The sequence below is a fragment of the Phalacrocorax aristotelis genome, chromosome 22 (genome assembly GCF_949628215.1).
Source record: "Phalacrocorax aristotelis chromosome 22, bGulAri2.1, whole genome shotgun sequence".
NCBI lineage: Eukaryota > Metazoa > Chordata > Aves > Suliformes > Phalacrocoracidae > Phalacrocorax > Phalacrocorax aristotelis.
Window position 1 is genome coordinate 396646 of NC_134297.1, and position 24205 is coordinate 420850.

Genomic DNA, 24205 nt, shown 5'->3' on the forward strand with positions numbered 1-24205 from the left:
GGAGGGGAGCCCGCGGAGGAGCCCTGCGGAGGCACAGCGAGGAAGGGCAAAGGCAGCCAGCATCTGGCTGGGAGGGTGGGGGTGGGGGGGGGGGGTGTGAGGGGGGCAGAAAAAAATTCCCGGCGAGGCGAAAATAAACAGGGTGAACGCCGGGAGGAGCTGGGCGCGCTCGCTTACGTAAGGAAGCACAGCGTGTACCAAAACAGCGGACCCAAAAAAAGCCGGAGCTGTCAGAACAATGAGTACAGACGCGGGGCATTTTACAGCAGGCGCTGCCGTACAGTTTTATTTACAGTACCTCTTATCAGCGCGGGAACAGCACGCCGCCTGCCAATTTCCAAAGGCCAGGACTGCGTGTTCTTTCCCTCAAGTAGATGTGTACTCCAGGCGGGGGAATTTTTTTTCTTCTTTTTTTTTTTTTTTTTTTTCTCATCAGCAAAACAAAAACTGATACGGAGCCAGGATTCCTGTAATGTACACACGCTCGCGGAGACAGGAGGAGGAGGAGGAGGACGGGGGGGGTGGGGGGGTGGGGGGGGAGATGGAAGGCGGCGATTGAATATGTAAATAGTTCAAGGTTAATTTTACTATGTGAGTCACCGGGAAAAATGTCATCCAACATCTGAGCTTATTATAACAGGGCGCAGAAAAAAAACCCACCACGGCTCGATGTTTGTTATTGAAGGGAGCAGGACATATTTGAAGGCAGCACACCCAGAGCCTGTGTCGGGGCTTTCTTCTCTCCCTCTCCCTTTCCCCCCACACCCCCCCCGTGCTTTAAATGACACCCATAGAAACGATTAGCCCCTCCAAAGGTACACACAAGTTCGGGGAGAGTATTTTTAGCGAGCGCCTCGTGTCGCCTACAGTATATAGCTATCTCCGGATGATCTTCCCGGCGGGATGGGACTCCGCGTGCTGCCAAGTATCAGTCGCGTTTCGGCGCGAGCCTCGCGGTTGGCACCAACCTCCCCGCCGTACATTTATATCCGCGCGAGCAAATTTATAGCTCCTGCCTAATAAAGGTCCCTGCAGCGAGAGGCCGGCGCGAGCGGACGGGGAGCCGCCGCTTCTTCCGCCCAGCGCTATCTGCAGAGTCATCGCCGCCCCGGCGTCCCCCCTCGGCAAGGTCGGCGCAGCCCCCGACGCGAAGCGATACGGAGGGGCAGGCCCCAGCCCACTTCACCTCCCGAATGCAAGGGGACGCGGCGCGATGCTGGCCGGGATGGGCAGCGCTGACGGGGTTTAGAGCGGCTCTCAGGAAGGGGATGCTCGCAAGGGCCACGGCGAGCACCCCCGTGAGCGAGCTCAGCTCGGGTGGGCGCAGGCGGGGGCCGCCAGCGCCCTCCCCGCCAAGCCAGGCTTAGCTGGGTGGGTCTCAACACGCAGAGCTCGCCTGGTCTTAGCCACTATCATCCCAAGGGTACCTCCCAGCGCCCATTCGCTTTAATTACTTTATTGGGGATGGGAAACAGGCGCTCCAGTTTTAGCGCCTTGGATGGTAGGAAGTAGTAAAAGGCCCCAAAGCGGCCACGAGCGCGGGGCTGCGGCCCCTCGGCGGCTCCGGCTCCCACCCCTCTCCCCGCAGAGCAGCACGGCGGCGGGGCCAGCAACGGCGAAGGCTTCCTTCCCCTTCCCAAGCAATTTCACCCTTTGCTGAAACCACCGTTTCCCCGCGTCCCCATCCCCGGCGGCGAGATCCGCTTTGATGGGGGCCAAAGGGCTGCGGGGAGAGGCGCTCCGAAAACGCAAACCGTAGGAAGAAATAAGGGAAAAGGAGAAAGAGGAGCGGCGAGCATCCTCCGGAGGAGGAGAGGGATGGGAAATCGGAGATTTCCCGTGGCCGGGTGGGGAGGAGGGCGGTGGGGGAGGACGGGCTGGCGGCAGCGACGCCCCGGCCCTTCCCCCACGCCGGCTTCAGCATGACGGCCCTGCCGGTACAATGCGACATCTACTTCCCTCCCTCCCCCAGCGTCGTGGATTAATAAAAATTTGGGATTCTGTATTATTAGCAGGCTGTAATTGGCAAGAAGGGGGGGGAAATATGGATTAAAAAAAAAAATTGCCAAGTAAATTTATGCACTGTCGTCGCTTTACTACCTAATTAATTCAGTAATTTCAAAAACAATTTTATTTATGTTCCATTTACCACATCAAAAGTGCAAAGAAAAAAAAGCACCAAACCACAGTGATGCTAAAATAATACCTCAAGGCATCTATTTTTAATCAGGGGAAGAAAAAAAAAAAAAAAAAAAAAGAAAAAGGAGAAAAAAAAAAAGAGAGCCGGCCCCGGTTTCTATACAATCTCTGCCGGGCAGACCACCAACTCGGGAGAGCGAAGCAGCCGAGCCCTCCGCGAGTGCCTTCCTGGCTGCCGAAAACAGAGCTTGTCAAAAAAAAAAAAAAAAACCAAAAAAAAAACCCCCAACAAATCCATAATGGCCTGAGGCTCCTCTCCAATCTATTTTCTGCTCAGCTGGTTTTAAATGAAGTTATTATGAGTCATTAAAACACCCGCAAGCCTGTGGAAGTCAGCCAATTACAATTTTAAATTTAGCCTGTTCTCTACCCCATTCTCTTGTTTTCTTCTTTTGCCCACATCAAGCCGCTTTTTGATTTTTATTATTGCTGTTATTATTATTTCCCTTCTCCCCTGTTTCACCCAAGTGGAAGAGACAGTCGTGAAAATCTCTGCACTCAAAAATATCGATCGGCGAAACGCAAGAAGGGCCGAAAGAAGGCAGAGCTGCAGAGCAGGTTGGATTTGGAGAGGCAAATGGCTTTGCCTCCTTCTTTCCCAAAGTGCCATCAAAAGGCAATAATTGAATATAAGAACAAAAAGCGAGGCACCGGCTTTAGGAGGTGAGGAGGGACTCCTGAGCCGCGCGCCAGCCTAAGCCAGCAGATAGGACGAGCTCAGGCCGTGCCCGCCGCTCCGCCATCACCCCCCTGCCCTCCTTGGAGGGGGGAACGGCGGCGGGGCCGGCGCCGGGGGGCCAGCGGTCCTCCCGGCCGAGCGCCTCGAGCATCACCCGAGCGCGCCTGGCCCATGGGCGGTTCCCGCGGGAGGGGTGCTCCGGCAGCGTCTCACGGGCCGCCCCGGAGAGGCCGCGGAAGGCACCTGGGGTGACCGAGCGGGGGCTTGGGCTGGGCGACCGCCGCCATCACCACCCAAGCTCCGCCGGCCGGCGCCACCATCGCCGCGTGGCGATGGGTAGAGCGGCGGGTATTTTTGTATTTAAAGGGAAAAAATAAATCTTACAAATCCGGGTTTTTAGCTCGGGAGCAAAAACCAGGCAGGTTCTTACATAATTTCCCTTTTGCCTCCGCCCTGCGAGTGCCGCTCTCTCCGGCAGCCTCCTCTCGGCGGGGAAAAAACGACAGACCCCATCCAAAGCCCCGGCAGCCCCGCGCGGCAAGCGAGCACGGAGCGTACTGCACAGCCCATAAAACTCCAAACAGCCTCCAGACACTCCTGCAATCGTCCTCCATCAAAACACTTTGTCTTGCATACAGAAATGCGGCGGGGCGCCGCGCGGAATACCAAATCAGCCCGTGACGGTGCGGGGAGGCGGCTCCTTGGCAACCGGGGGGGCTTCGCAGCCGCGCCGCTCGACAGGAAACAAAATCTGTCAAGCCTGTTGGGCAAATGATAAACATTAGCGGTATTAAAAAAAAAAAAAAGCCACAAAAGCCGCGTAAATGGCTGGCGAGCGCGCGGGGAGGGACGGGGAGGGGCGGGGGGGGGCTCTCGCCCCGTTTACCCCCCCCCCCCCCCCCCGTCTCCGGAGGTCCAGCGCCACGGCCTCAGGGGAAGTTCGGGAAGTTTCCCCCCACCCGGCAGAAAGCTGGGGGAAGCGGGAGGGCGCCGATGGCCACGCGCGTTTGGCGGTAACGACACAGGCGGATGCGTTCGGTGCGGGGAGGGACGCGGTGCGAGGGGTCCTGGCGCCGCACCCCGCCTCCAAAAACAAGGGGCAGCCGAAGGGGGGGAGCGGGGAGAGGTGGCAGTGGGTGAAAAATAAATATATTTCATCAGGTAAGGGCCCAGGGGAGGTGGGGGGGGGAGGAAAGCAGCTGGCTCTGACCCAGCGGCCGGGTCCAGGAACCCAGCCAAAACAGGAGCTAAAAAGCAAACCATATTCTTCTGGTCTCAGCTCAGGCTCTCGAGGCAGAGAGGATGGGGAGGGAAGGTGGGGGGGGGGGGAGAGAAATGTATTTTTCATCAGCCAGTGTATAATTTATAAACAGCATTAAACAGTTTTTGTTTTCTTTCTTCCTCTCCCCCGTGTGCGCGGCTTGGCCGGCAGTCAAGCCTGCATTAATTTCTGCTGTGGGTACAGTGTGTTCTTGGATGCACATCTGCGGATGATCATAAACGCGGGAACGCTGGCAGAACATCCAGACCTGCCGGCAGGCCGCTGACATCACCCGGGACCGAGCGCGGGACGCCGGCCAGCCGGGGCGGGGGGGCCGCCACGGGTCCCGGCCGGGGCAAGGGGGCCGCCGCCGCCCCCACCTCCCGCACATCGCCTTCCCCCACACATCGCGCCGGCCGTGCGGGCGAGAAGGGGCGATGCTCACTGGGGAGGCGGGTGGTGGCGGGATAAGCCCCCTCCCCTGAAAATGGGTGGGGGGGAGGCAAGGAGGGGGATGTGTGCCCTTCCCTCCCTCCATCCCAGGTGGCTTCGCCGCCGTCCCCACGGGCACGTTGCATCCTGCTCCCCGAGCCCCCCTGCCGAGCCCACCCCATCACCCAACGGGACCTCGGTGCTTTCCTGCCCGCTGCCGACGCCGCGGGACGAATCGAGCGTATCTGGGTGGAGAGGAAAGCCCTCGGCCAGCGGAGCGGGGGGCTGCGGGTGTGCTGCCCGCTCGCATCCCCGCTCGCTGCCGGCGATCGCCCCCGCTCCCGGCTCAGAGCGGAGAAGGGCCACAGCAGAGGTTCCTGCGGGACGGAGAGGCAAAGCGAGCAGGGGGGAAAAGGCACAAGCCTGCCTTCCTCCCTCTCCCAGGGAGCAAATCCACACCGAAACAGGGGTTTCGGTAACCGCCACCCCAGGCTGCGAGCAAGCGTGCCCATCGAAAACCGGCTGCGGCAAGGATGCCCACAAGGCGAGCAGCAGCGCTGGGACCAGCCAAACCCACGGCGCTTCTCAGCCGTGTCACCGACGAGCCGGGGTCCCCCCGGCAATTCATTTTTCTTGGAGAGGGGCGACTCTCGGTATGGCCTTCGCAGGTTTTTCATCTGCAGTCAGGAGCAGGCGGTGCCGGGCAGCACGTAGGGAAAGGCTTTGCACGGCATTAAGGGCTTTATATTTACGCTTTATACTGGAGTGTAAACATTCAGCCCGGTATTTACCTTGCACCTGCAAGGCTGCTGCGATAACATGGCCGGGCACCCACGGTGTCACGAGGGCACCACAACCCCCCCCAGGGCCGCTCCCCAATTTGTTCCTTAATCTAAACGCGCCTTTACCATCAGGCATCCCCCATAAATGCTCGGTTAGGGAACTTTGAGATGCCACCCTCTGCTAAACACAGCGTTCGCTGCCTTGGGCACTGAGGGTCGCTGGAGGGGTGGATTCTGGGGGGCACAAGCGGACCCGCTGCGATGCTCCCCCATGGGGCAAACCCCCAGTTAAACACCTCGCCCATCGGTGCCGAGGCACGCTGCCCTCGGAGTGCCGCTGCGCCGAAAACAAGCCCTCACGCTGCCGCTCCGGCACAACCTCGCTTCATCCCGGGCTGGCGGGGGGGGCGGGGGGGGAGGCGAGGGGAGAGGTGCAAAGGTCTCCTGCTTTAATAAATAACAGCGCTGGAATTCGCGGCGGCTGTTTGCGAGCGCAGGGCAGAGCCCTCCCCGCCCCCCCCGCCCTCGCCGGATTTAAAAAAAAAAAAAAAAACCAGAAATAAAATAATTAATCCTGCGCGATGACAAGCTTGGCTCGGCGTTCACTGTACATACTGTACCCACAAAGCTGGCTGCCCGCCAGGGATGGGCCGCGAGCCAAAGCGACCATAACAAACATGAGCCGTGCACGCCAGCGCTGGAGCGGGGGGACCAGGATCGCGGGGACCAGCGCCGGACAGGGGGGACCAGCACCCTGCACCCCAGAGCTAGGGGGGACCAGCACCCCGCACCCCAGCACCTGGGTGGGGACCAGCACCTTGTACCCCAGTGCTGGGGGGTGGACCAGCACCCCGCACCCCAATGCTAGGGGGAACAGCACTGGCTAGGGGGGACTAGCACCCCGAGGACCAGCGCCAGATGAGGGGACCAGCACCCTGCACCCCAGTGCTGAGGAGGGGGCAGCACCCCACACCCCAGCACCGGGGGGGACCAGCACCCCACGGACCAGCCCCAGCAGGCTGCTGCTGCCTGCGGGCACCCTGGGGAGCCAGTGCCCGTCCCAAAAAGCGGCAAGGTGGGGATGGGGTTGGCCCCAGCTCCGACACCCCGAAAAGCAGAACCCGCTGCCCAGGGAAGGCAGCCCCGCGCCGCTCCCTCCGGTACAGGCGAGGTGCGTCCTTGCCCCGCGCCCCTCGGCGTGGACGAGGGGCCGGGGGGGTGGAAAGAAATATGAACGGGGGGGGGAAAGAAATTGCTAAAAAGACACCGAAATCCATAAAATATAACATAGCTCCCTCGCGAAGCGACCCACAAGCGCAGCTTTGGCTGCACGACCTGCCACCCGAAGTGATTTGCCCTCAAACGAGCGGGACAAGGATTCCCATCCGCATTTGAGCAGCCTGCATTTTTTTTGACATTAAGCCCCCAGCCGTCCCAGGGGCCGCAGGCCCAACAGGGACGTCAGCCTACATTGACTTGCAGAGCACAAGCCTTCCCACCGGCACAGCATCCCAGCCCTTCCCCATCCGTTTCATTAAAGGGCCTGCAACACGTGAACCTGCAAGTTAGAATCGTTAGGCAGAGAACACCTAAGTCCACGGCAGTTTTGCCAACGAAACTGCGACGGGCGCCCGTACGCGAGGAGCGCGGTGCCGGGACGGGCGCCGGAGCCAAAGCGAAGGCGATGCTCCTGCTACGAGCAGGGCTGGACAACAAGCAGCCCTGCGGTATGCAGTTTGTTATTCTGAGCTGCTTAGCCTGGAACATATTTCCCCAATTAAGGAACTGAAAACAAACTCCAAAGAAGAAAATTTAAATAAATCAAATTACTGGGCACAGGAGGACAAGTTGGCAACGTGCTGCCCCGGCGAGGGTACAGCCAGCTCCGCACGCGCCTCCTCCAGGCACGAGGCGTGAGCCAGGCGGCCGCAGCCTCTCCGGGTGGGCTCAGAGAGCGTCCCCCCGTCCCGCCCCGGGCATCCCCCTTCCAACCCACCTGAGTGAGCCAGTAAGTGCATTCGCAGCCGCAAGCTGTCCAGGAACCGCTTCCCGCACAGCTCGCATCCGTAAGTCTTCATCCCGCTGTGCAGCTTCCTAGGGGAGAAGAGAGAGGGGTTAGTCCTCCTGCGGGCGGGCAAAGGTTACCCAAAACACGGCCGGGAAACTTCCCGATATTCCACACAACCTACGCGTCGCCCGAGGTCGCCTCTGGGTGGGAAGCGCTATAGGAAGGGCGCGAACAGGGGGTCCCGCGTGACGCCCCAGGACCGACGACGCTACCACCTTCTCCTGTTTAACGTTTGCTATTAGTACTGAAGTTGGATTCTTTCTATAAACCCAATAAATGTGAACTCTAGGGTTAATGCAAAGTATGTGTTAGCAAACTTCTTCCCTAGGCAGCGAGTGCTTCTGAACAGGGTACTGTACTCCAAAACAAAATTAAAAAAAGAAAAATATTTAAGAGGTTGTTTGTATGCATTTCTAACCAAATCCCAATTTCCACCTAAATTCAGCATGACACAAATCATAAGCAAGAAACTTAACCACCAGCTCGCAAACAGGAAACATGCCACTCACCGTTTCCTGGCACCACGAGGCGCAAGCCGAGCTACGCCCGGGCGGCGTTGTGCAACCTCCCGACTGCAGCGGCACAGCCGCGGCCCCTGTCCCGCATCGCGCCACGGGGCCGCGCATCCCGCGGCGTCCCGGGGAGCCGCGGCGGGGCTCGGGTACCGGTCACCGCGCCTCCCCTCCCCCGCCAGGGTGGGCAGCGGGTGCTGGGCTGGGCCACGGTGGCCAGACCCGCTTTACTTCCCTCCCTTTGCCACGGAGGTGTCGATGCTCCGTCTTTGGGTAGCAAACGACCCGCAGCAGACTAGAGCTCCCTACCGAATGAAATAACCAGTAACAGATGGCATTTGCACAGCCCTGGGCAGGAACGTCGCCCAACTCTACGACAACCGACCGACCAACCTCCATCTCGCTCCCAGAGCTGCCGTTGCCACCCAGGGGCACCCCCCCCCTCCCAAACCCACTCCCCCCTTAGGGCCAGCCATCGCCCAGCCCCATGCCACCCGCCCTCCACGCCGTGGAGCAGCATCCCAAGGCGTGGAGGGACACCACGCAGCACCCAAAACGCCTGGAACGGGTGCTCGTCGCTGCGCTTCGCCGTGTCAGCTGGCGATAAACGGGTGCTTTCGCAAAGCAACCCGGCTCTGCGCTCGGCAGCAGCGTCGATAAAGCGCCCCCGAGTCACAAGCGCTCGGCTGCCACCCGCGAGCCACGCCTCGGCGGACGCGAGCCGTTCGTACCGATGGCCGTGGAGGGCTTGCCACAGGAGCACGTGCGAAGTTTCAAAATCGGATGCTGTAAACAGAGAAGTATTTGTACACGTTTGAGGAGTAACACAGCAAATCGCTGCGTGCCGACCTCTGATCGCATCCACCATTTATCATCACTCTGCAACAGGACGAGGGTATTTTTATTGCCTTGTTGCCAAAGACAAAACAGAAACGGTCTTGTCCGGGGCTGGACGCCCAACCCTCCTCCCTCTGCTGCTCCCGCGGGAGGGCTCGGCCCCGGCCCCAGCCCCGCAGGGCTGCAAGGACCGCTCCCCTTCTGCGCGCGGGCTGGAGATTTAGCTTTGAGGGAGCTTTATTTCCTATCCCCGGTGTAAGTTTTATCGGCACGAAGCTGTTGCTCCACCGAGCCCTAGCCGGAGCATCCCCTGCAGCTGCGGGGAGCCCGGAGCCCCAAAGCTTCCCCTGCCCCACGGCACACAGGGCCCGATTCCCTCGCCAGCGTGCAAAGCAGCCGGCCCCACGTCCCGCCCCACGTCCTGCTTTGCGGGGATGCCGGATGGCAGCACTGGAAGTGCCGGACCACGGGAGGAGACCCCGCGACGTTCGGCAGTGAGCAAACGCTGCGGAGCAGAAAGGGAGCGAGAGGAAAGGCGCAGGAGTTGGATTCAACTCCCAACTTTGCTGTATAATGTAATTATTAATCAGGCTTGTCCTGAATTCACTGTGTCATAGCGGAGGATTAGGAGTCATGCACGAATTCAGGCCAAGAAGGTTTACAGTCCAAAGGATTTATCTGCCTTGCAAAAATAAATAAAGCACCATCCTCCTGACAGACTTCTGCTGCCAAGAAGTCAGCTAAATAAGTGACAGCCTTCTCATTTTGCATTTTTAATTAGGGACATGCCTGTCATGCTTCCCCAGCCCGGGCTGAGCTCGCTTCTGCCCTTAACGCCCGGTTTAAACCACTTTGTTAGGAAGAGCGCAGCGTCCTCCGTGCCAACGCTCGCCTGTTTGAGGCTAGAATGCCTTTTCAGTGAATTAAAGTGTAATTGGTTAATTAGTTCGAGCAAAACTTGGACCTTTTTTTTTTTTTTTTTGGTAAAGTGAGCCTCAAGAACCAGAGCAGAAACGAAAGGACAGGTTTCCTTTCCCTGCATCGCCCAAGCCTATGGAAACAACAGCAAAAGCAGCCTTGCTCCCAGCACGGATCCCCAAAAGCCGGGGCGAGGGGGTCAAATCGCCACCACCTCCCCTGTAACGGCGAAACGGGCACCAGCACTCGATGGCAGGCACGGCGCGAGAACAGGGCACGCCGCGAAGCTGCCCTCGCCCGCCTCCCCGGCAAGGCGAGGGGCAAACACGGGCGCAAGGAGCCCACGGATCTCGCCGGTGCCGGGGCTCCCTGGAAATCCGCATCTCCACCCAAGGCGGCGCTGCCGCCCCCCCCCCCACGTCGCGCAACCTCCTCGTTGTTTTAGCGCGCCGCGGTGCTCACCGAGTAATTTATTTGCAATATCTCTATCAACAAATTTCAGCGGCAACAAAAGTTTTCCATTTGGCGCCTGCTTGTAGGACGATCTTATCGCTCGCCATCTTGCACGGTCCCTTTCAACAAGGTCTTAAAGCGCTTTATCTGCTCGGTTTCCCGGTAGCAAAATATGATTGAAATGTTCTATTTCTGCTCGCAGGATTAAGGAGATGTTGCAAAACTGCACAAAAACCTGGCAGATGTAAGCAAGGTATTACGGCTGCTCGGGCTGTTAAGATCTGAGGGGAAAGATCAATACGCGCTTCTAAAGTTGCGCCTCTAGAAAGGGAGGAGGGGAGAGAAGTTAAGGACGTTAAAATACATCACTTGTTGCCGATGCTGCCCAAACTCGAGCGCAGAAAGATGAACTACGCTTTATTATTTCGATCTGATGCTGAAATTACATTCCACAAACGCCCTTTCTCCCGCAAGGTCACTCCACGCAGCTCAGCCAAGACGCTTGTGGGATGGAGAGCAGTGGCGACGGCAAAAAGCGCCTTTTTTTTTTTTTTTTTGTTAAAAAAAAAGACAGTTCTCCTCCATAATTCCCGCTCGACGCAACGCTCGAGGCACACAGAACCGCGAAGCCGGCCGCAGCCTCCAGGTTGTGAGATATGGCTGGAGGATGCTCCGGCACGAGGTGTGCCAGGGTGGCGAGGATGCTCGTGCAGGGCATCCCGGGGCCGGACCGACCTTCCCGAGCGAGCCCCGGCGCGGAGCTGTGGTGAAGGGCTCTCCAGGCAGGATATAAACTGGCCGTGGGGCGCTACCCCCTCCCCACCAAGCGCTGGCAAACAAAAGCCGGGCGGGAGGCTGGCCCCTTGCAAGCTGCCGGTAATTAAAAAGGCCTGTAAATGCCCCGCAAAAAGCACTTCAAAGGGACGGCGACTCCAGCGAGACCGCACGGTGTAAAAATTATGAGTTTTCCCCACAGGGTGCTTTGTGTGAAAAGGCCGGGATCGGTGGCAAACGCCGCTGCCCGCTCCTGGGGGACGCGGGGGCCCGGTGGAGCATCCCCAGGGGCGCGGGTACCGGCGCAGCCCCGGTACCTAGAGACCTCGGCAAGTGGCCCACCGCCACCACGAGCGAACTCCTGCCTCAAAACCCGCATAAAAACGCCTTCTGCTAATTTTATTTAAGGAGCTCTGGCTGCCCGACCCCTCCCCACCACCCCTTTTGGGAAGCGGGGAGGAGACCCCTCCCCTCCCTGCCAAACAAGACGCGTGGCTTTCGGCCGCTTGATTACTTTTAAGTGTATGTTTTTCCCCTCAAACAGAGTGAATACAATGGTTAGGAAATTTGACAGAAAACTATTCCGAGCCATTTATTGCCTTAATGCGCACCTTTGTCCAACAGGCAGTTTTGACAGGAGCGATAAATTCCAAATTTATGTCAACAGAGCATATGTTGAACACCTCATTTCTGAGCTAAAGCGGCATGCTGCCCCATAAATCACCCTTCTGTTTGAAATGAAAGTAGATTACGGGCCCGTGTTATTGAGCAGTTAGAGCCGTAGTCGTATAAATCAGAACTTTTAACTCCAGGCGATCCGTTCTGCAATTAACTAAAGGGCACTTTGTCATCTCTGGGCTGGGGCGAGCTCGGCAGGGCGACCGGCTACCGGGGAAAGGCAAAAAGCCCCTCCTTGCCGGGGAAAGGCTCTAGTGCGGCATGGCTTTGCTCGATATACCTGTTGAGGCAGCGGACTCCGAGGCAAAGCCCGGAGCAGAGAGCTTCCCGGGTGGGAACACGGGGCTCTGGGTGGGGATATGGGGATCCGCAGAGCTGCCACGCAGCCGGGCCCCAGTATGTCAATGCCAACGGCCCTCGGAGGTTTGCACGTTGCTGCCCAGAGCCCTCCTGATCCGCACTTTGGCAGCTGGTTCCAACACGTTATGGGAATCGTGAGACACAAGCAAAGCCTCAGAGTCCTAATATTTAAAAGCAAGACAGAAACACACGTGAGTGCAACGTTAACAGCCTTGCACCGGCTTGAAAGTGAAAGGCACGGCAAGAAATCTGTCCTCCTGGATTCTGCTGCGGTTTTGCTTGCGTGCCCCGGTGCCCGTGCAACAGGTCGAGACCCTCGTCCCGCTGCGCCTCGCCCCACCCCGTCCTGCTGCGCGTCCCGGGGACGCGGAGCCGGGAGGATGCTGCGGGGGCTCAGCCCGCGGCGGCGGAGCGGAGCTGCGGAGGGCGAGGGGGCTGCGGCTGGCGCGCGTGCGAGGGGGCAGGTTACCGCCCGCGGGAGCCGCCGCGCTATAAAAAGATTCAGACGCTAAGTATTTCCTTTCCTATAAAATATTCATTGCCGCGCGCGAGAGCCAGGGAGCAGAAACCTCAAGCGGTTCTAACTTTGTGCCGCAGCAATAACAGAGTTTTATAGGAGCCTTCGGATTTTATTTATGCCGGGCTATAACCACGGTGCCCCGTCGGAGGGGCGGACGCCGGCCGGCGCGTCCCCACCGCGGCGTGCACCGAACACCGGGCGGGCAAACCGGGACCGGCGCGGCTTCGCACCCCCAGCGCAGGCGGGTTAAATAATTCCCCAAAAGCCCTCCCCGCCGCCTGATTTCCACCCGCGCCTCCCTTGCCCGGGTAAATCGATATGAAAATCAATTCATCCCCTGATCTATTTTATCAAGATGGAGGCGGCGGTGCCACATCTCATTTGCAGCGGGGATCTCGTGGAAAGCCAAGGTCAGCGGGCAGCAAGCCGCCTGCACAAAACACGTTATACGTCCTCCGATAAGAGTTTTACATCCACGGGGCGGAGAGGGTGATTTCCCACCCCCCCACCCCCCCCGACACGGTTATTTACGACGCTCGGTGACACCGGGCTGCTCGCACCGACCGTGGGACGTGGTGCCGGGGAGGCTCGGCTCCTGCACAGCCACTGCTCTGCCCTCATCTCCCAGCCCGGCGGATTAAAATAGCAGGGAGAGCTATTAAGGGCACGGGGAAGGGGGAAGGGAGCCGAGACCTTCCTTTTGGTTTAATAAATTAAGAAAGGAAAAAAAACCCAACCCAAACCCCAAAATCTGCCCCCAAACCACCACTGCTCCTGAAAAAAAAAAACTTAAATGAATCTTACAGGACCTGGAAATAGAGATTTTACTATTCCTGAAGTTAAAAAAAAAAGGAGGGGAGAGGCTGGCCATCAACAGAGAGCACCAGAACTCCCTGCCCATACAATATTTGTATTTACCATGAGCTCATTTATGAGCTTTGACCGGGTGCTGCGTGCCCTGACATCATCTCCCCAGGATGCCAATGCTTCCCCTCTCCAAAAAAGCTGAGGGAAGGATCCCTCCCACTTTGCCTCACCTTCCATAAAAAACAGGCACAAAACGCCAAAAGCACGCTTTCAACCTTTTTTTAGACCCTGCCCATAAACAAATGCTGATAAATGCTGCAGAAGGGCGGCAACTCTCCGGGTTTACCGTCTGCCCAGGCACGGCATGCGCGGGCTGCGAAGAGGAGAACTGGCCGCAGCAAATCCTCATTACTTATATTTAATTTATTCCAACGCCCTGGGTTCAGATCAGTGTTACTCGTTCAATAATCGCTACTGCACGGGATCTCCCGGGACGGAGCCTTTTCCCCAGCAGCGCTCCCTTTGCACGCCCCCGCCCGCCCGAGCGAGGGGTCCACGGGGCACACGCAGGTCGGGGTGAGCGCGACGGGAAGCCATGGGATTCATCTAGGGCGGCAAAGCCGGCCGCGGGAAACGCCTCCCGGCCGCCGCGGTCAGACCATGCGGGCACAGACGCTGCCCCAGCTCCGGACCCGGGCGGATCTGCCCACCTTGGCTTTCGGAAGGGCGCTCGGGATGCGGCCGCGGCACGGTGCTCTCTGTTCCAAAGGTGCATTGAGCGACGGTTCGGGTGGCAGCAGCCACCGCTGGCCCAGGGAACCTCCCCGTGCCTCTGCTGCCCTGCCACCAATGCTCAAGACAGACACAAAAAGTTCCAAAAAGTCACACTTTTTGGAAGCAGAGGGGGGCAGGAGCGCGGGCACCCAGGGGTTAATGCAGGCAGCCCCGCTTAGAATAACTGGCGCTAATTCGGCCGTCCAAAATCACCGTCCCCATTCTTCGGGCATCTGGCGACGCCGACGTACTGAAGGCGAAGGGAAGAGCGTTCGCTTCCCCGGGCGGCGTTGACCCCGCGGGGCTGCGCTTGGCATCGCGCCCGCCGCGACGGCTACGCCGAGCAGCCGCGGCACGGGGGTCAGAGGCGCCGAGCGGAGCACGGGGGGAGCGCTCTCTTAAAGATAATACGAAATTTCGACACAGAAGCAAAGCGACCTTAGCACCGCGCACATCTGCCGCAGCGGCGGCGCGATTATTCAGATGCTTTGATTCCCAATTCAGAAATAATAACTGGTTCACGGATTCCAAGTTTAAAAATATATTCATCAGCTGCTTCCCTTAGCAGCACGTGTGCCGTCGGAGCACCAGCGCAAACGCCGAAGCGCCGGCCTCGGCCGCTCGCTCCTCCTAACCTGAAGGGATGGTTTGGCCACGGGAAGAGCGTTCGGCACAGCGCAGCGGATGCTTCCCGGGGAGGTGCTGGGAGGGGGTCCCAGGATGGTCCGGGCAGCTCCGTCCTGGTGCTCCCTGGGAAGAGGGCCCTGCAGCTTCTGGGGGCCCGGGGGAGACGGCAGAAGTGCCAAGGGAGCCAAAAGCGGGGAGATCAGCGCTACTCTCAGTTTGTTTTTCCCAGTGAGTTTCGCACAGCATCCTCTTCTCCCACGAGTCCCAGTCCTGTGTCTTCCCCCGTGCCTACCCCTAGGAGGACGCACAGATTTCCACACCCGCCCCCCCTTCCCTGCCAGCTCCTTTGGGTCCCCCGCTCTGCGTGAAATAAATCCACAGCAGAAGCTCGGCTGCTCTGCCCCATCGGGGAGACGCATGCTTCCCACCCCTCGCCTCGTCATGGAGATGATGATGATGATGGTGACGCTGGTGCCCCGTCCCTGGCGCATCCCGGGTTTCCTCCCTCCCTCCGCCCCAGCCCGCTGGGAACCGCAGCCAGGAATGGGCACAAATTACAGGCAAATGCCGTCTTTCCAGCGAGCGGCCCAGATCCCGAGGAGTTTTATAAGGTAATCAAATATGCAAGAGATTCAACAAACTAATTTCGAGCACACACCTGGGGTCCTCTGATAATCTCAGTTGTGCCTGTACAGCGCAAGGATTAAAATTTCATAGAGTCATGATTTCATCAGTCGCTAAACTACAAAGGATTAATTAACAGCCAGGGAAGAGCTCATGGTTTGGAAATACAGTCTTAAGGAAAATATCTATCTCCACTCTCCAGATGTCAGCACACAGACGAATAGAGCGCTTTGATGAAAACACTTCCTTATTATTAGCGACTCCAAAATATTGTGGTTTTGTGGCTAGAATTCAGGATGCCCAACTCCAACGTGCCGCCGCCCGGCTCTGTGTGCCATCGCACACCCTCCCGCAGGGCTGTTTCAGGCTGCAGGCTCCCAGGGCGCGACGGCCGGGCCTTACGCCCGTATTTTGGGCATTGGCAGAGGTGCCTCCGTCGGCCGGGGGACAGGGAGAGCCCCGAGCGTTCTGCTCTGCAGCGGCGCGTGCACGAGCCCGGCCGGGGGTCTCGCCTTTGCTGCCGTGCAAACCCTCCGCCCTTGGCTCACTGGCTCCCAGAGAGCCTCCCAAAGCGTTCCCCCCGCCAGCTGGGCTTGGAAAGTTTGGGAAGGACCTGCCAGAGCCACGGCGAGGGCTAATCCCAGTGCCCCCCTTAAGTACAGATTCGCACGTGCCATCACACCTCCCTGCCTGGGGACGAAGGCTAGCGACTGCCAAAATCCCCTCCCGCGAACAAGCAGACCCTACGTTTCTCCTTTAGGGTGTTTTGCAGGTGCGGGGGCCACGGGGAAACACTTGCCTCCACACGAAACCCTGCCGAGTTCTGGGGCTGAACCTCTCAAACACACGCGTCCGGGACACCGAAAACAGGCGACGGCCGCAGCGTCTGCGGCGCGAGAGGGGGGCGGCGGCAGGTCCCCCCTCCTTCGCCGGGAAGATGAATGAGAGAGCTGTCAGCGAGGGACAGCCACAGCAGTTGTGCTGCTGTAAAGGGGCAGCGGAAGCGTCTTTGATTAATGAAACCGTAATACTCGGCGGTGACGCAGCCCTTCTTCGGCGGAGAGATGCCCCGAGACAGGCTGAGAACTCTGTGCTCTGCAAGGGCTCTCCAGAAAGGCTTCTTTCTCCCGGCCACGGGCCGGTCTCCTGCCCTCCACCAGCGCCGCTGCTTCGCCCGGGTCCGCGCCGCTTCCTCAGGAGCTCCCGGGGCTGACAAAGAACTAATTATTTCCAATTAGGAGCCGGGAGATGAACGTTATGCACCTTGTCAAGCCAGTAAATTAACGCATCTGAACTGCGCTGGGCTTTGGTGAGAGCCCAAAGTGCTCAGGGCAAGGAGGCGGCAGCAAGAGGAGCGACGCGGAGGCGCCGCAGCCCAGGGATGGCGAGCGGTCACACCGAGCCCCGGCACGGCTCCGTTTTCGCCCGGTATCGGCATCAGCGACCGGCATCCAGCTGGGGAGCATCGCTGCGGGGCTGCTGCGGAGGGTCCTGCGCCAGGCAGAGGGGGTACGGGCGCTACTGCCGGCGATGCAAGGCTGCCAGTCGGCGCGATGGCACCGATGCATCGGGCTGACCTGTGGTTTGCGTAGGCTGGGCTCACCGGGCGACGGTGCGACTGGCACCCCAAAGGCCCAGCCGTTCCCCCTGGAAATGCACGAGCGAGAAATGCACTCCAGAACCAGAAGCGCCACGCAGAAATGGGTCTTCCTCCCCCGCCCTTCTCCCCTCTTGAAAATGCCAAGCGCCCTCCCGGTATGCCCCCATGACGGCAAAGAGCGGGATCCCCAGGATCGTGGGGACAGCCAGCCCGGAGAACGACGAGCGCTTCCAACCCAGGCTGTTTGTGCAAGCCGCCCAGTTTTCCACCCAGGTTCCCAAGGCGGAGACGCAAGAAATGCTTATTATCAGCAATGATTTCCTACTGCTAAAACCAAGGGAGGTGCAGGTGGCGTGGGGGAGAACGGCGCACGGTGGGAGAGGGGCAGCGTCCGTGGGGACGCTGGGATGGAGTGGGGGAGCCAGGGCTTGGGCCGAGGCCATCGCTGTCCATCCGCCAGCAAAACCCTCCGATGGAACGCACATATTTTTGGGGAGGACTACAGAAGCGGGAGGTGTCAAAAGACAGCCCCCAGCAGGGCTGTCGGCGCGGCACGCGGGGCCGCCTGCATCGCGTTCGCGGCGTCCGAGTTGGCTTCGCTCCCGAGACCGCACGAACATCTGCGCCGAGGGGAGCGCGCGGGCGCCGCTGGCTGAGATCACGCTGGAAACGTGTCATCCCCTGGGAGAACGAGGCGGGCAGATGTCGCTGGCTGCGGGCAGGCTGCAGGCAGCGCCGCACCCCAGCGCCCCGCACCACGGGACGGGGGGCACGAGGCCGGCAACTTTCTCCTTCAGTTTTTTACTTTCTGCATCAGTTTAACCACTGGGGCATTAATAGGAAGAGCGCTGCCTTCGCCTCTGGCGTAATTAGTTTTGCTCAGCCTACAACATGTTTTGCTGAAAAATAAATAAATACCTTCCGGGTGAGCCAAGTTACGAGCGGGACGCCAGCCGTGACGGCATGCTCCGCTCCCCCCGGCCCCAGCGAAAAGTACGCGGTGTCCCGAACCGAGGAGGCCGGGCGTTGCTGAGCCGTCCTGGCGCTCCGGGACCTCTCCAAGAAGGCTTGCTCACGATTAATTAATTTACGAGCAGCCTCATCCCCTCCCCAACGTGCACAACAGGTTCCGTGCAAATTCGGGAGCTTTTAAATTATACCGTTAATGAAAGCAAATAAAAGCAGTTAAAAGGCAATTTGCTCAATTGGAGTTAATATTTAAGCACAGCATGTGTAAAAACAAGATCCCAGAATTCGGTTTTTCTGCGAGAAAACTTTTGGTCCCGACTTTCCCACGGAAGGGGCGGAGCGCTGCACGTGGGGCCGGGTCCCAGAGCCCCTCGGCAGCAGGCAGCAAGGCTTGTTATCAAGAAAACGTCCCACCTTCGCCCCAGCACCTCCCCAGGAGCCGGAGACCAGCAGTTCCTCCTCCGCCAAGGGGTGCAATGGCAATCCCCCAAAATCCCCCGTGATGCCAGGAGCCGGGGAGGCTTCCCGGTGCCCAACTACCTTTGCCGCGCTAGCGAGCATCAAAGCCTGCGTGCTGGGTGGGGAGCAGGCAGCAGCCGCCGGCCAAAGCCCCCTTTCACTCGGCAGGTAACTGTGGGAGGAGGATGTTTACATTAGCTGCGCTCCCCGGCCGTATCCTGCTCCGGGGGACGCATTCCTCGCCGCAGCCTGGGCACGAGCCCTGCAGGGCACCCGGGCGGTGGGGGGCTGCCCTCAGGCCACGCAGCACCCAGGGGGATGCACCCGCGCACGGGGTGCCTCCCCACATCCCCCGGCGCCTCCCTGCAATCCCGGGGACAACGCGAGCCCTGAGCATCCCCTGCTCCCACGGGACTCGAATCACCCGTGGCAATCTGGGCAGGGAGCCGCCGGGCGTTACTCCGAGCACCGCGCGCCCAGCGCGTCCCTGGCTCGGCACGCCGCCACAACCACAGGCAAAACCAGCACCCGAACACGCTGGGAACGCAGCGGCCACCGCGCAAGCAAAAAGCAAGGAGCAAAGCGCCCGAGCGATGACTACGGCATCGCCGCCAGGCACGCTCCCGGTTATCATTTCCCACGCAGGGGCACGGTGTCGCGCCCCGGGGTGCCGTAATAGTAGCAGAGTCTTAAACGATAACAGCGATCCGGCGTCCAATTAACACAGGCAAAAAAAAGCCATCTTCCCTTCCCTTCGCCAGACAGGGAGCCGGCCCGGCGGTGGAGAAAGCGGAGTTTCATGTTCCGCAACACAAAGGCGAGGCCGCAGCTAAAGAAACGCTGCTGCTCCTCCGGGTTCCAAAGCACGGCCACGGCCAGCAGAACCGCGGCTAACGCTTGCCCCTCAATTAAGCCTGACTCTTGGCAATGCCCCGTTTGGCGGGTTATGATGCTCTCGCATAAATTCGCTTTGAAAACAGGAGCCGCCGGTGAATGAGACCTCGATTTCTAATGGTTGGCAATATTTTGTACACTCTGCTGCTCCCTCTGTACCCCTTTGTCGGGGCCAAGGTCTGCAGGCTAAAGCGGGTACCAAAAGACCATCTGTAGCTCCCGTCTTTACAGAGAAGTTTAAATAGGGGGATGAATGAGCACAGGAATTAATGAATGATAAAGCCGTATGGTCTCAGTCAGCCTCCTACGCCTGTACGTGGTATTCAAACCCTCCCAGCCTTCTGCCACAAAGAGGTTTCTAAGCTACAAAAAAAAAAGGGGGGGGGGAGAGGGGGGCGGTGTGCGTGCAGGTTTTTAACAACAAACCCAGTGGCTCGCCTCCAAGTTCCCACCAGGTTTCCCTGCTCCGGTCTGGGGGGAACGGCACGCGTTAACGCGGAGGGGAGGGAAAAATGGGGGGCTTTCCCCGGAGCCGGCTGCAAAACCCTCCTTGACAGCAAGAGGAGTCCACAAGGGCCGGCTCCGGGGCTCGCCAGGGCTAACGGGCCGGCTGCGCACCAGGGCAGGGGTCCCAGCGAGGGGTTTCGCACCGGCAAGGGCGGGCGGATTTTGGGTAAGCTGCCTGGACCGACCACGCCGCCGTCCACTTCGCCAGCCTTTGGTGCATCCCCCCACCCCACGCCGCCCATCTGGTATGGATCGAAGACGCCCGGTCAGGGCTAACAGACCTTGCGAAACCCTAAGGAGCGTTTAAGCGGGGAGTCGCGGCGAGGGCGCGCTCTGCGCCCAGAATCGCATCCGTTATCAAGCCTTAAAAGAAAGGAGAACGGCAGAAAAGAGAAAGCCAGGGCTAGCGTGGGTTTGAGGAACGCTTGCAGAAACGGACCCTGCTCGCCGGTGCTGCAGAAGAGCGAGCCCCCACCCCTCCAGGCCCGCTCGCCCCGGCCTCGGAGAGAGGATGCCATGGCTGACGGTGCCGCTGGCTGGAGATTGACAGGTGACATCCAGGGAGAGACACGGATGGAATCGTCGACGTTGCGAAAGGAGGGCTCCCGCCAGCCCCGAAACGCTGACGAGGTAAACCCAGGATCAAACGCCCCAAATCCTTTCGACCCCTATTCAAGATCGGGGGGATCGTTTCTCTCTGAAATAACCCAAAAGAGCCTAACACGGAGGCGAAGGAAGCACGGCGCAACGCTGGAACGCTACTTTTATTTTAAGAGCCGTCATGTGTAAAGCATTAGCGTTTTTGAAACTGCATTCTCAAGTTAATTAAATGGACAATCTTTTATACATAAAAAGTGAAAGCAAGCAATTAAAGGCTAGGCAGAGCGAAAGCGCCGTTTCGGCGTCGGGCACTACCCCTCCCGACCTGAGCATCCTGAGGCAGCCGCCGCCCAGGCGTGCTGGTACGGCACCTGGGGAGGCCGTCTGCACCGTGCCAGAGGTTACCTACAGGATTCAGCGTCACGAAACCCCACGCCGAACCATCCCCTGGGTCCCTCTTCCCCCTCCCGAAGCACCCATGGAAACCATACGCGCTCAGTTCACGGGCTCCCTACATATAGGCGACGTTTACTGGCTCGCGATGGTGTGAAAACCCGCGGCAGTTATCTTTGCTGCAGTAAAGCGCCGACCTTCAGTTTTTAGGCAGGAGGTAAAGTTCACTATCGATTGGACCCACCGTAATCTGTTTATAATTACTATTATCTCCGAGTTAATCTTGCGAGAGGTCAGCAGTTTTACGAAAATCTCGCAAGCCGTGTCTTTTACCTCCCAACTTCATATCTGGGTCAAAAGGTCAATTACCGCAGCCCGCTAACTTGAGGTTTAACTCAAAACCGTACGCCGCCATCCCAACGCCCCGCCGGCGCGGGGGGGACGCGGGCAGGCGCCGGCCGACCTTCGGCGCGGGCAAAGCGCCCAGGCCGTGGGCGGATCTGGGCTCTGAAGTCGAGGGAAAGAGTTTTCTCAAGTCGGGGCTGGTCCCAGTCCATAAGCTGAACCGGGCTTAGCTGCTGCAGGCGGGAGCCTCCGCTGCCGAGGGGCTCGGGCATCCCCTGCGCGCCGGGGTGCAGCCGGCCGGTCCTCGGCGTCGCGCTGGCGACTGCCCTGGCGCGCGGTCCCTGCACTGCTGGCTGTGTGGCAGAGCCCCCCAGAGACGCCAGCCCTCTCCCATAAAGCATCGCATGTTTAGGCAGCCGTCTTCCTTCCCAGGCGCGCGAAACGAGTACTTAAACCCCCGGGTTCTGCTCCGCACCTGCTCCAGGGAGGCGGCAAATGGAAGCAGAGCAGAAAGCCACAGGAGGGCTGGGAAAAGCCCCCAAGATGGATGGAGACGCGACCCGACCTCTCATCCTGCCGGCCTCCCCGTGGCTCCATATCATTAAATATCATCGCTCGTGTTATTTCACCCCCTGCGACGGGATGCTGCCGGGCGGTTTCGGGCGGCGCTGCCTTGCAACACCGTGCTCGGGGAGCAAAAACAAAACCAAGAGGTGCTGTTGCACCCTCCCCTGTGAGAGCGGGCTGGGTTTCGGGAGGAGGCGAGCCTCCGAAGTGCAGCCCGGGCACGCAGAGCATTGCTCAACTGCTCTGCAGGCAGGTGTCATAAACAAGCAGGCACATGGCAAACATATCGATTTCCCGGAGCTTATCGCGCAGCAACCAGTGCTCAGTTACCAGGCTACTTTAATATGTAATTTACTGCGAGAAGGGAGAACGGGGCTGAGGGCGGCTGAAATATTTGCCGTGGGATGGACAGGGAGGTTGAAGGCGTGCGGAGGGCTCGGCTGCGCCGGGCTGCGGGGGAGCAGGAGGGGAGGTACGGTGTCCCTTGCCTCTAGCTGTCCTTCGTGTTTTCCAACTATTAAAAAAAAAACAACCCTCGCTGCTGCGACGGAGTGTTTACACAGATGCTATTAATCTTCTTCTGCAACTGTTTACACTATGAAAATATAGTCTCAGCTGCCCGGGCTCTCCATCTCCTTAATTTAAATTCAGATGCTTAATTTCTGTCAAAACAGAGCCCACCAAAATTACCTCCATCCATTTCTGGTGCTCAACTTGCCTTGTCACCCGAGAGCTGCCCGCAGAGCAGGGAGGGAAGCCAGGGAGAGGCTGCACATCAAAGACTTATCTCCTCCAGCCTACCTGGGACTGGCCGTGGAAGCAAAGACTGAGGTCGGTCCGCTTTGCACGCCCAGCCTGAGATAACGCTGCCATCCTGCACCCGGTTACCTGTCCTGGACCGGCACAACCCATCGGGGCGGAGGGGACGCTCGCCCCGGTTCAGCCCCTGCCAGCCCAAGCGCAAAGGCAGGAGGCAATCGCCCTCCCGCGGGCGCCGCGGCATCCAAACCCCAGCCGCCTGCAGCGCGTCTGCCCTGATTAACAAAAACCAAGTCACCATCCATCAGGGGATGGAAATACATCCGTTTCCGCGCGTGTTTCACCACCGCCTTCCCGGCCCACGAGCCCACGTCAGCAGGAGAAGGAGATGGCCCCCACCTCCAGCCGCGTCCCACGTGCAAGGGCCTTCTGCAGACGCAGCGGTCAGGGCGACGCTGGGACCTGCGGGAGGTTTGCATTTTCAGAGCACAAAGTTTTAAAAATCCTCTTTATACAGTGCCTCTCAGTAGATCTTTTGGAATTTACAAGATAAATACTGGTAATTTGATTCTTATCTTCTTCAAATCCAATTGTAAGGCAATTCTGTGTAAAGGACACTAATTACAGCCCGAGGGGAAAGAAAAGGTAACCCATCAGTGAGAATACACTTGAAACATTTAAAGGGGTATGGGACACCGAAAAGTTAAATGGATTTCAAATGTGCTCTTGCCACAACAATAATTTGTTGGGTGAAAATGATTCTCGGCACTGTTCCCACGCCCTAGCACGGCCGCTCGGCCATCAGCGCTGGAAATAACCTCAGCCAGGTTCGCATCCAGTTTGCCGGCACGCTGGTTCTCTGCAGATCTTCTGGAGGCCGCCGAGAGCACGGCTGAGAGAGCGCGCGGTACCGGGATAACCCCGTCCCTACCCACAGACGGACACGCTGCTTTTTGCCCTTATTTCCCTGGCGCTATTTACTCGTGAAAAGGCACAAGTTTATAGGCGCAGGGGAACGTGCTCAGCGACATACACTGAGCGTGGCAAAACCATTACTCCTTAGCCCAAATATTATGTATTTTCCAAAACGCATGCCCAAACGTGGGCCATTCTGGCTCCAAAATGTGAGCGGGGGCCGAGAGCCCCCAAGCAGCTCCCTGTTTACTGCTGAAGAGGAGGACAACGGTGTGGAGAGCGAGCTGGTCACTGCTGCACGACACGGTCCGAGCGTTACGGCACCTATAAAATAATAAAACCCTGGCCCCGGAACTCAGAGCCAGGATGTGGCAGCAGATGACGCAGGGAGAATCAAAGGGATTTGGCAATCCAAACAGGGTCTTGTTTGAGGAGTGCCGCCGCAGGCTGCCGCTCTGCAGAAGAGCCCCCAGACCCAGAGAGGGGCACGAGCGGTCGCAGCACTTTGACAGACAAGAGCCGAGACCTTAGCTGGGCTGAACAACCAGGCCCGGCAAAGCTCACGATTTATTCATTCTGGGGGAGGGAGGAGAGATGCTGTTTCTAAGCCGGCGGGAGGCTGGCATTAACATCCATCGTTACCGGCCCTCCGAAGGCGATACCATCATTTCTTCTAACACGGCGACACTCGCAGCTAACTCACGTCTGGCCCTGCCAGCATGGGGCAGACACGGCACGAGAGGCGACCAAAGGTAATTGAAGACAAAGGCACCGTGGGCCGGAGCCGAAGGGCTGCCTCAGCGGCGGCCCTCGTCGCAGCAGGTGAGAGCGGCGGCACCCGAGGACGTGCGGCACCCGCGGTAAACCCGCGCTCTGCTGAGGCTGCACGCCA

General features: G+C 59.0%; 1 protein-coding gene across 1 annotated transcript in view; it reads right to left on the minus strand.

Annotated features, from left to right (window-relative positions):
• The window catches only part of ZBTB16 (zinc finger and BTB domain containing 16), a 62495-nt gene that overhangs the window by 24547 nt on the left and 13743 nt on the right, over nt 1–24205 (minus strand). The window contains 1 exon segment of the mRNA XM_075116209.1: nt 7350–7447. Coding sequence (XP_074972310.1) covers nt 7350–7447 — 98 coding nt within the window.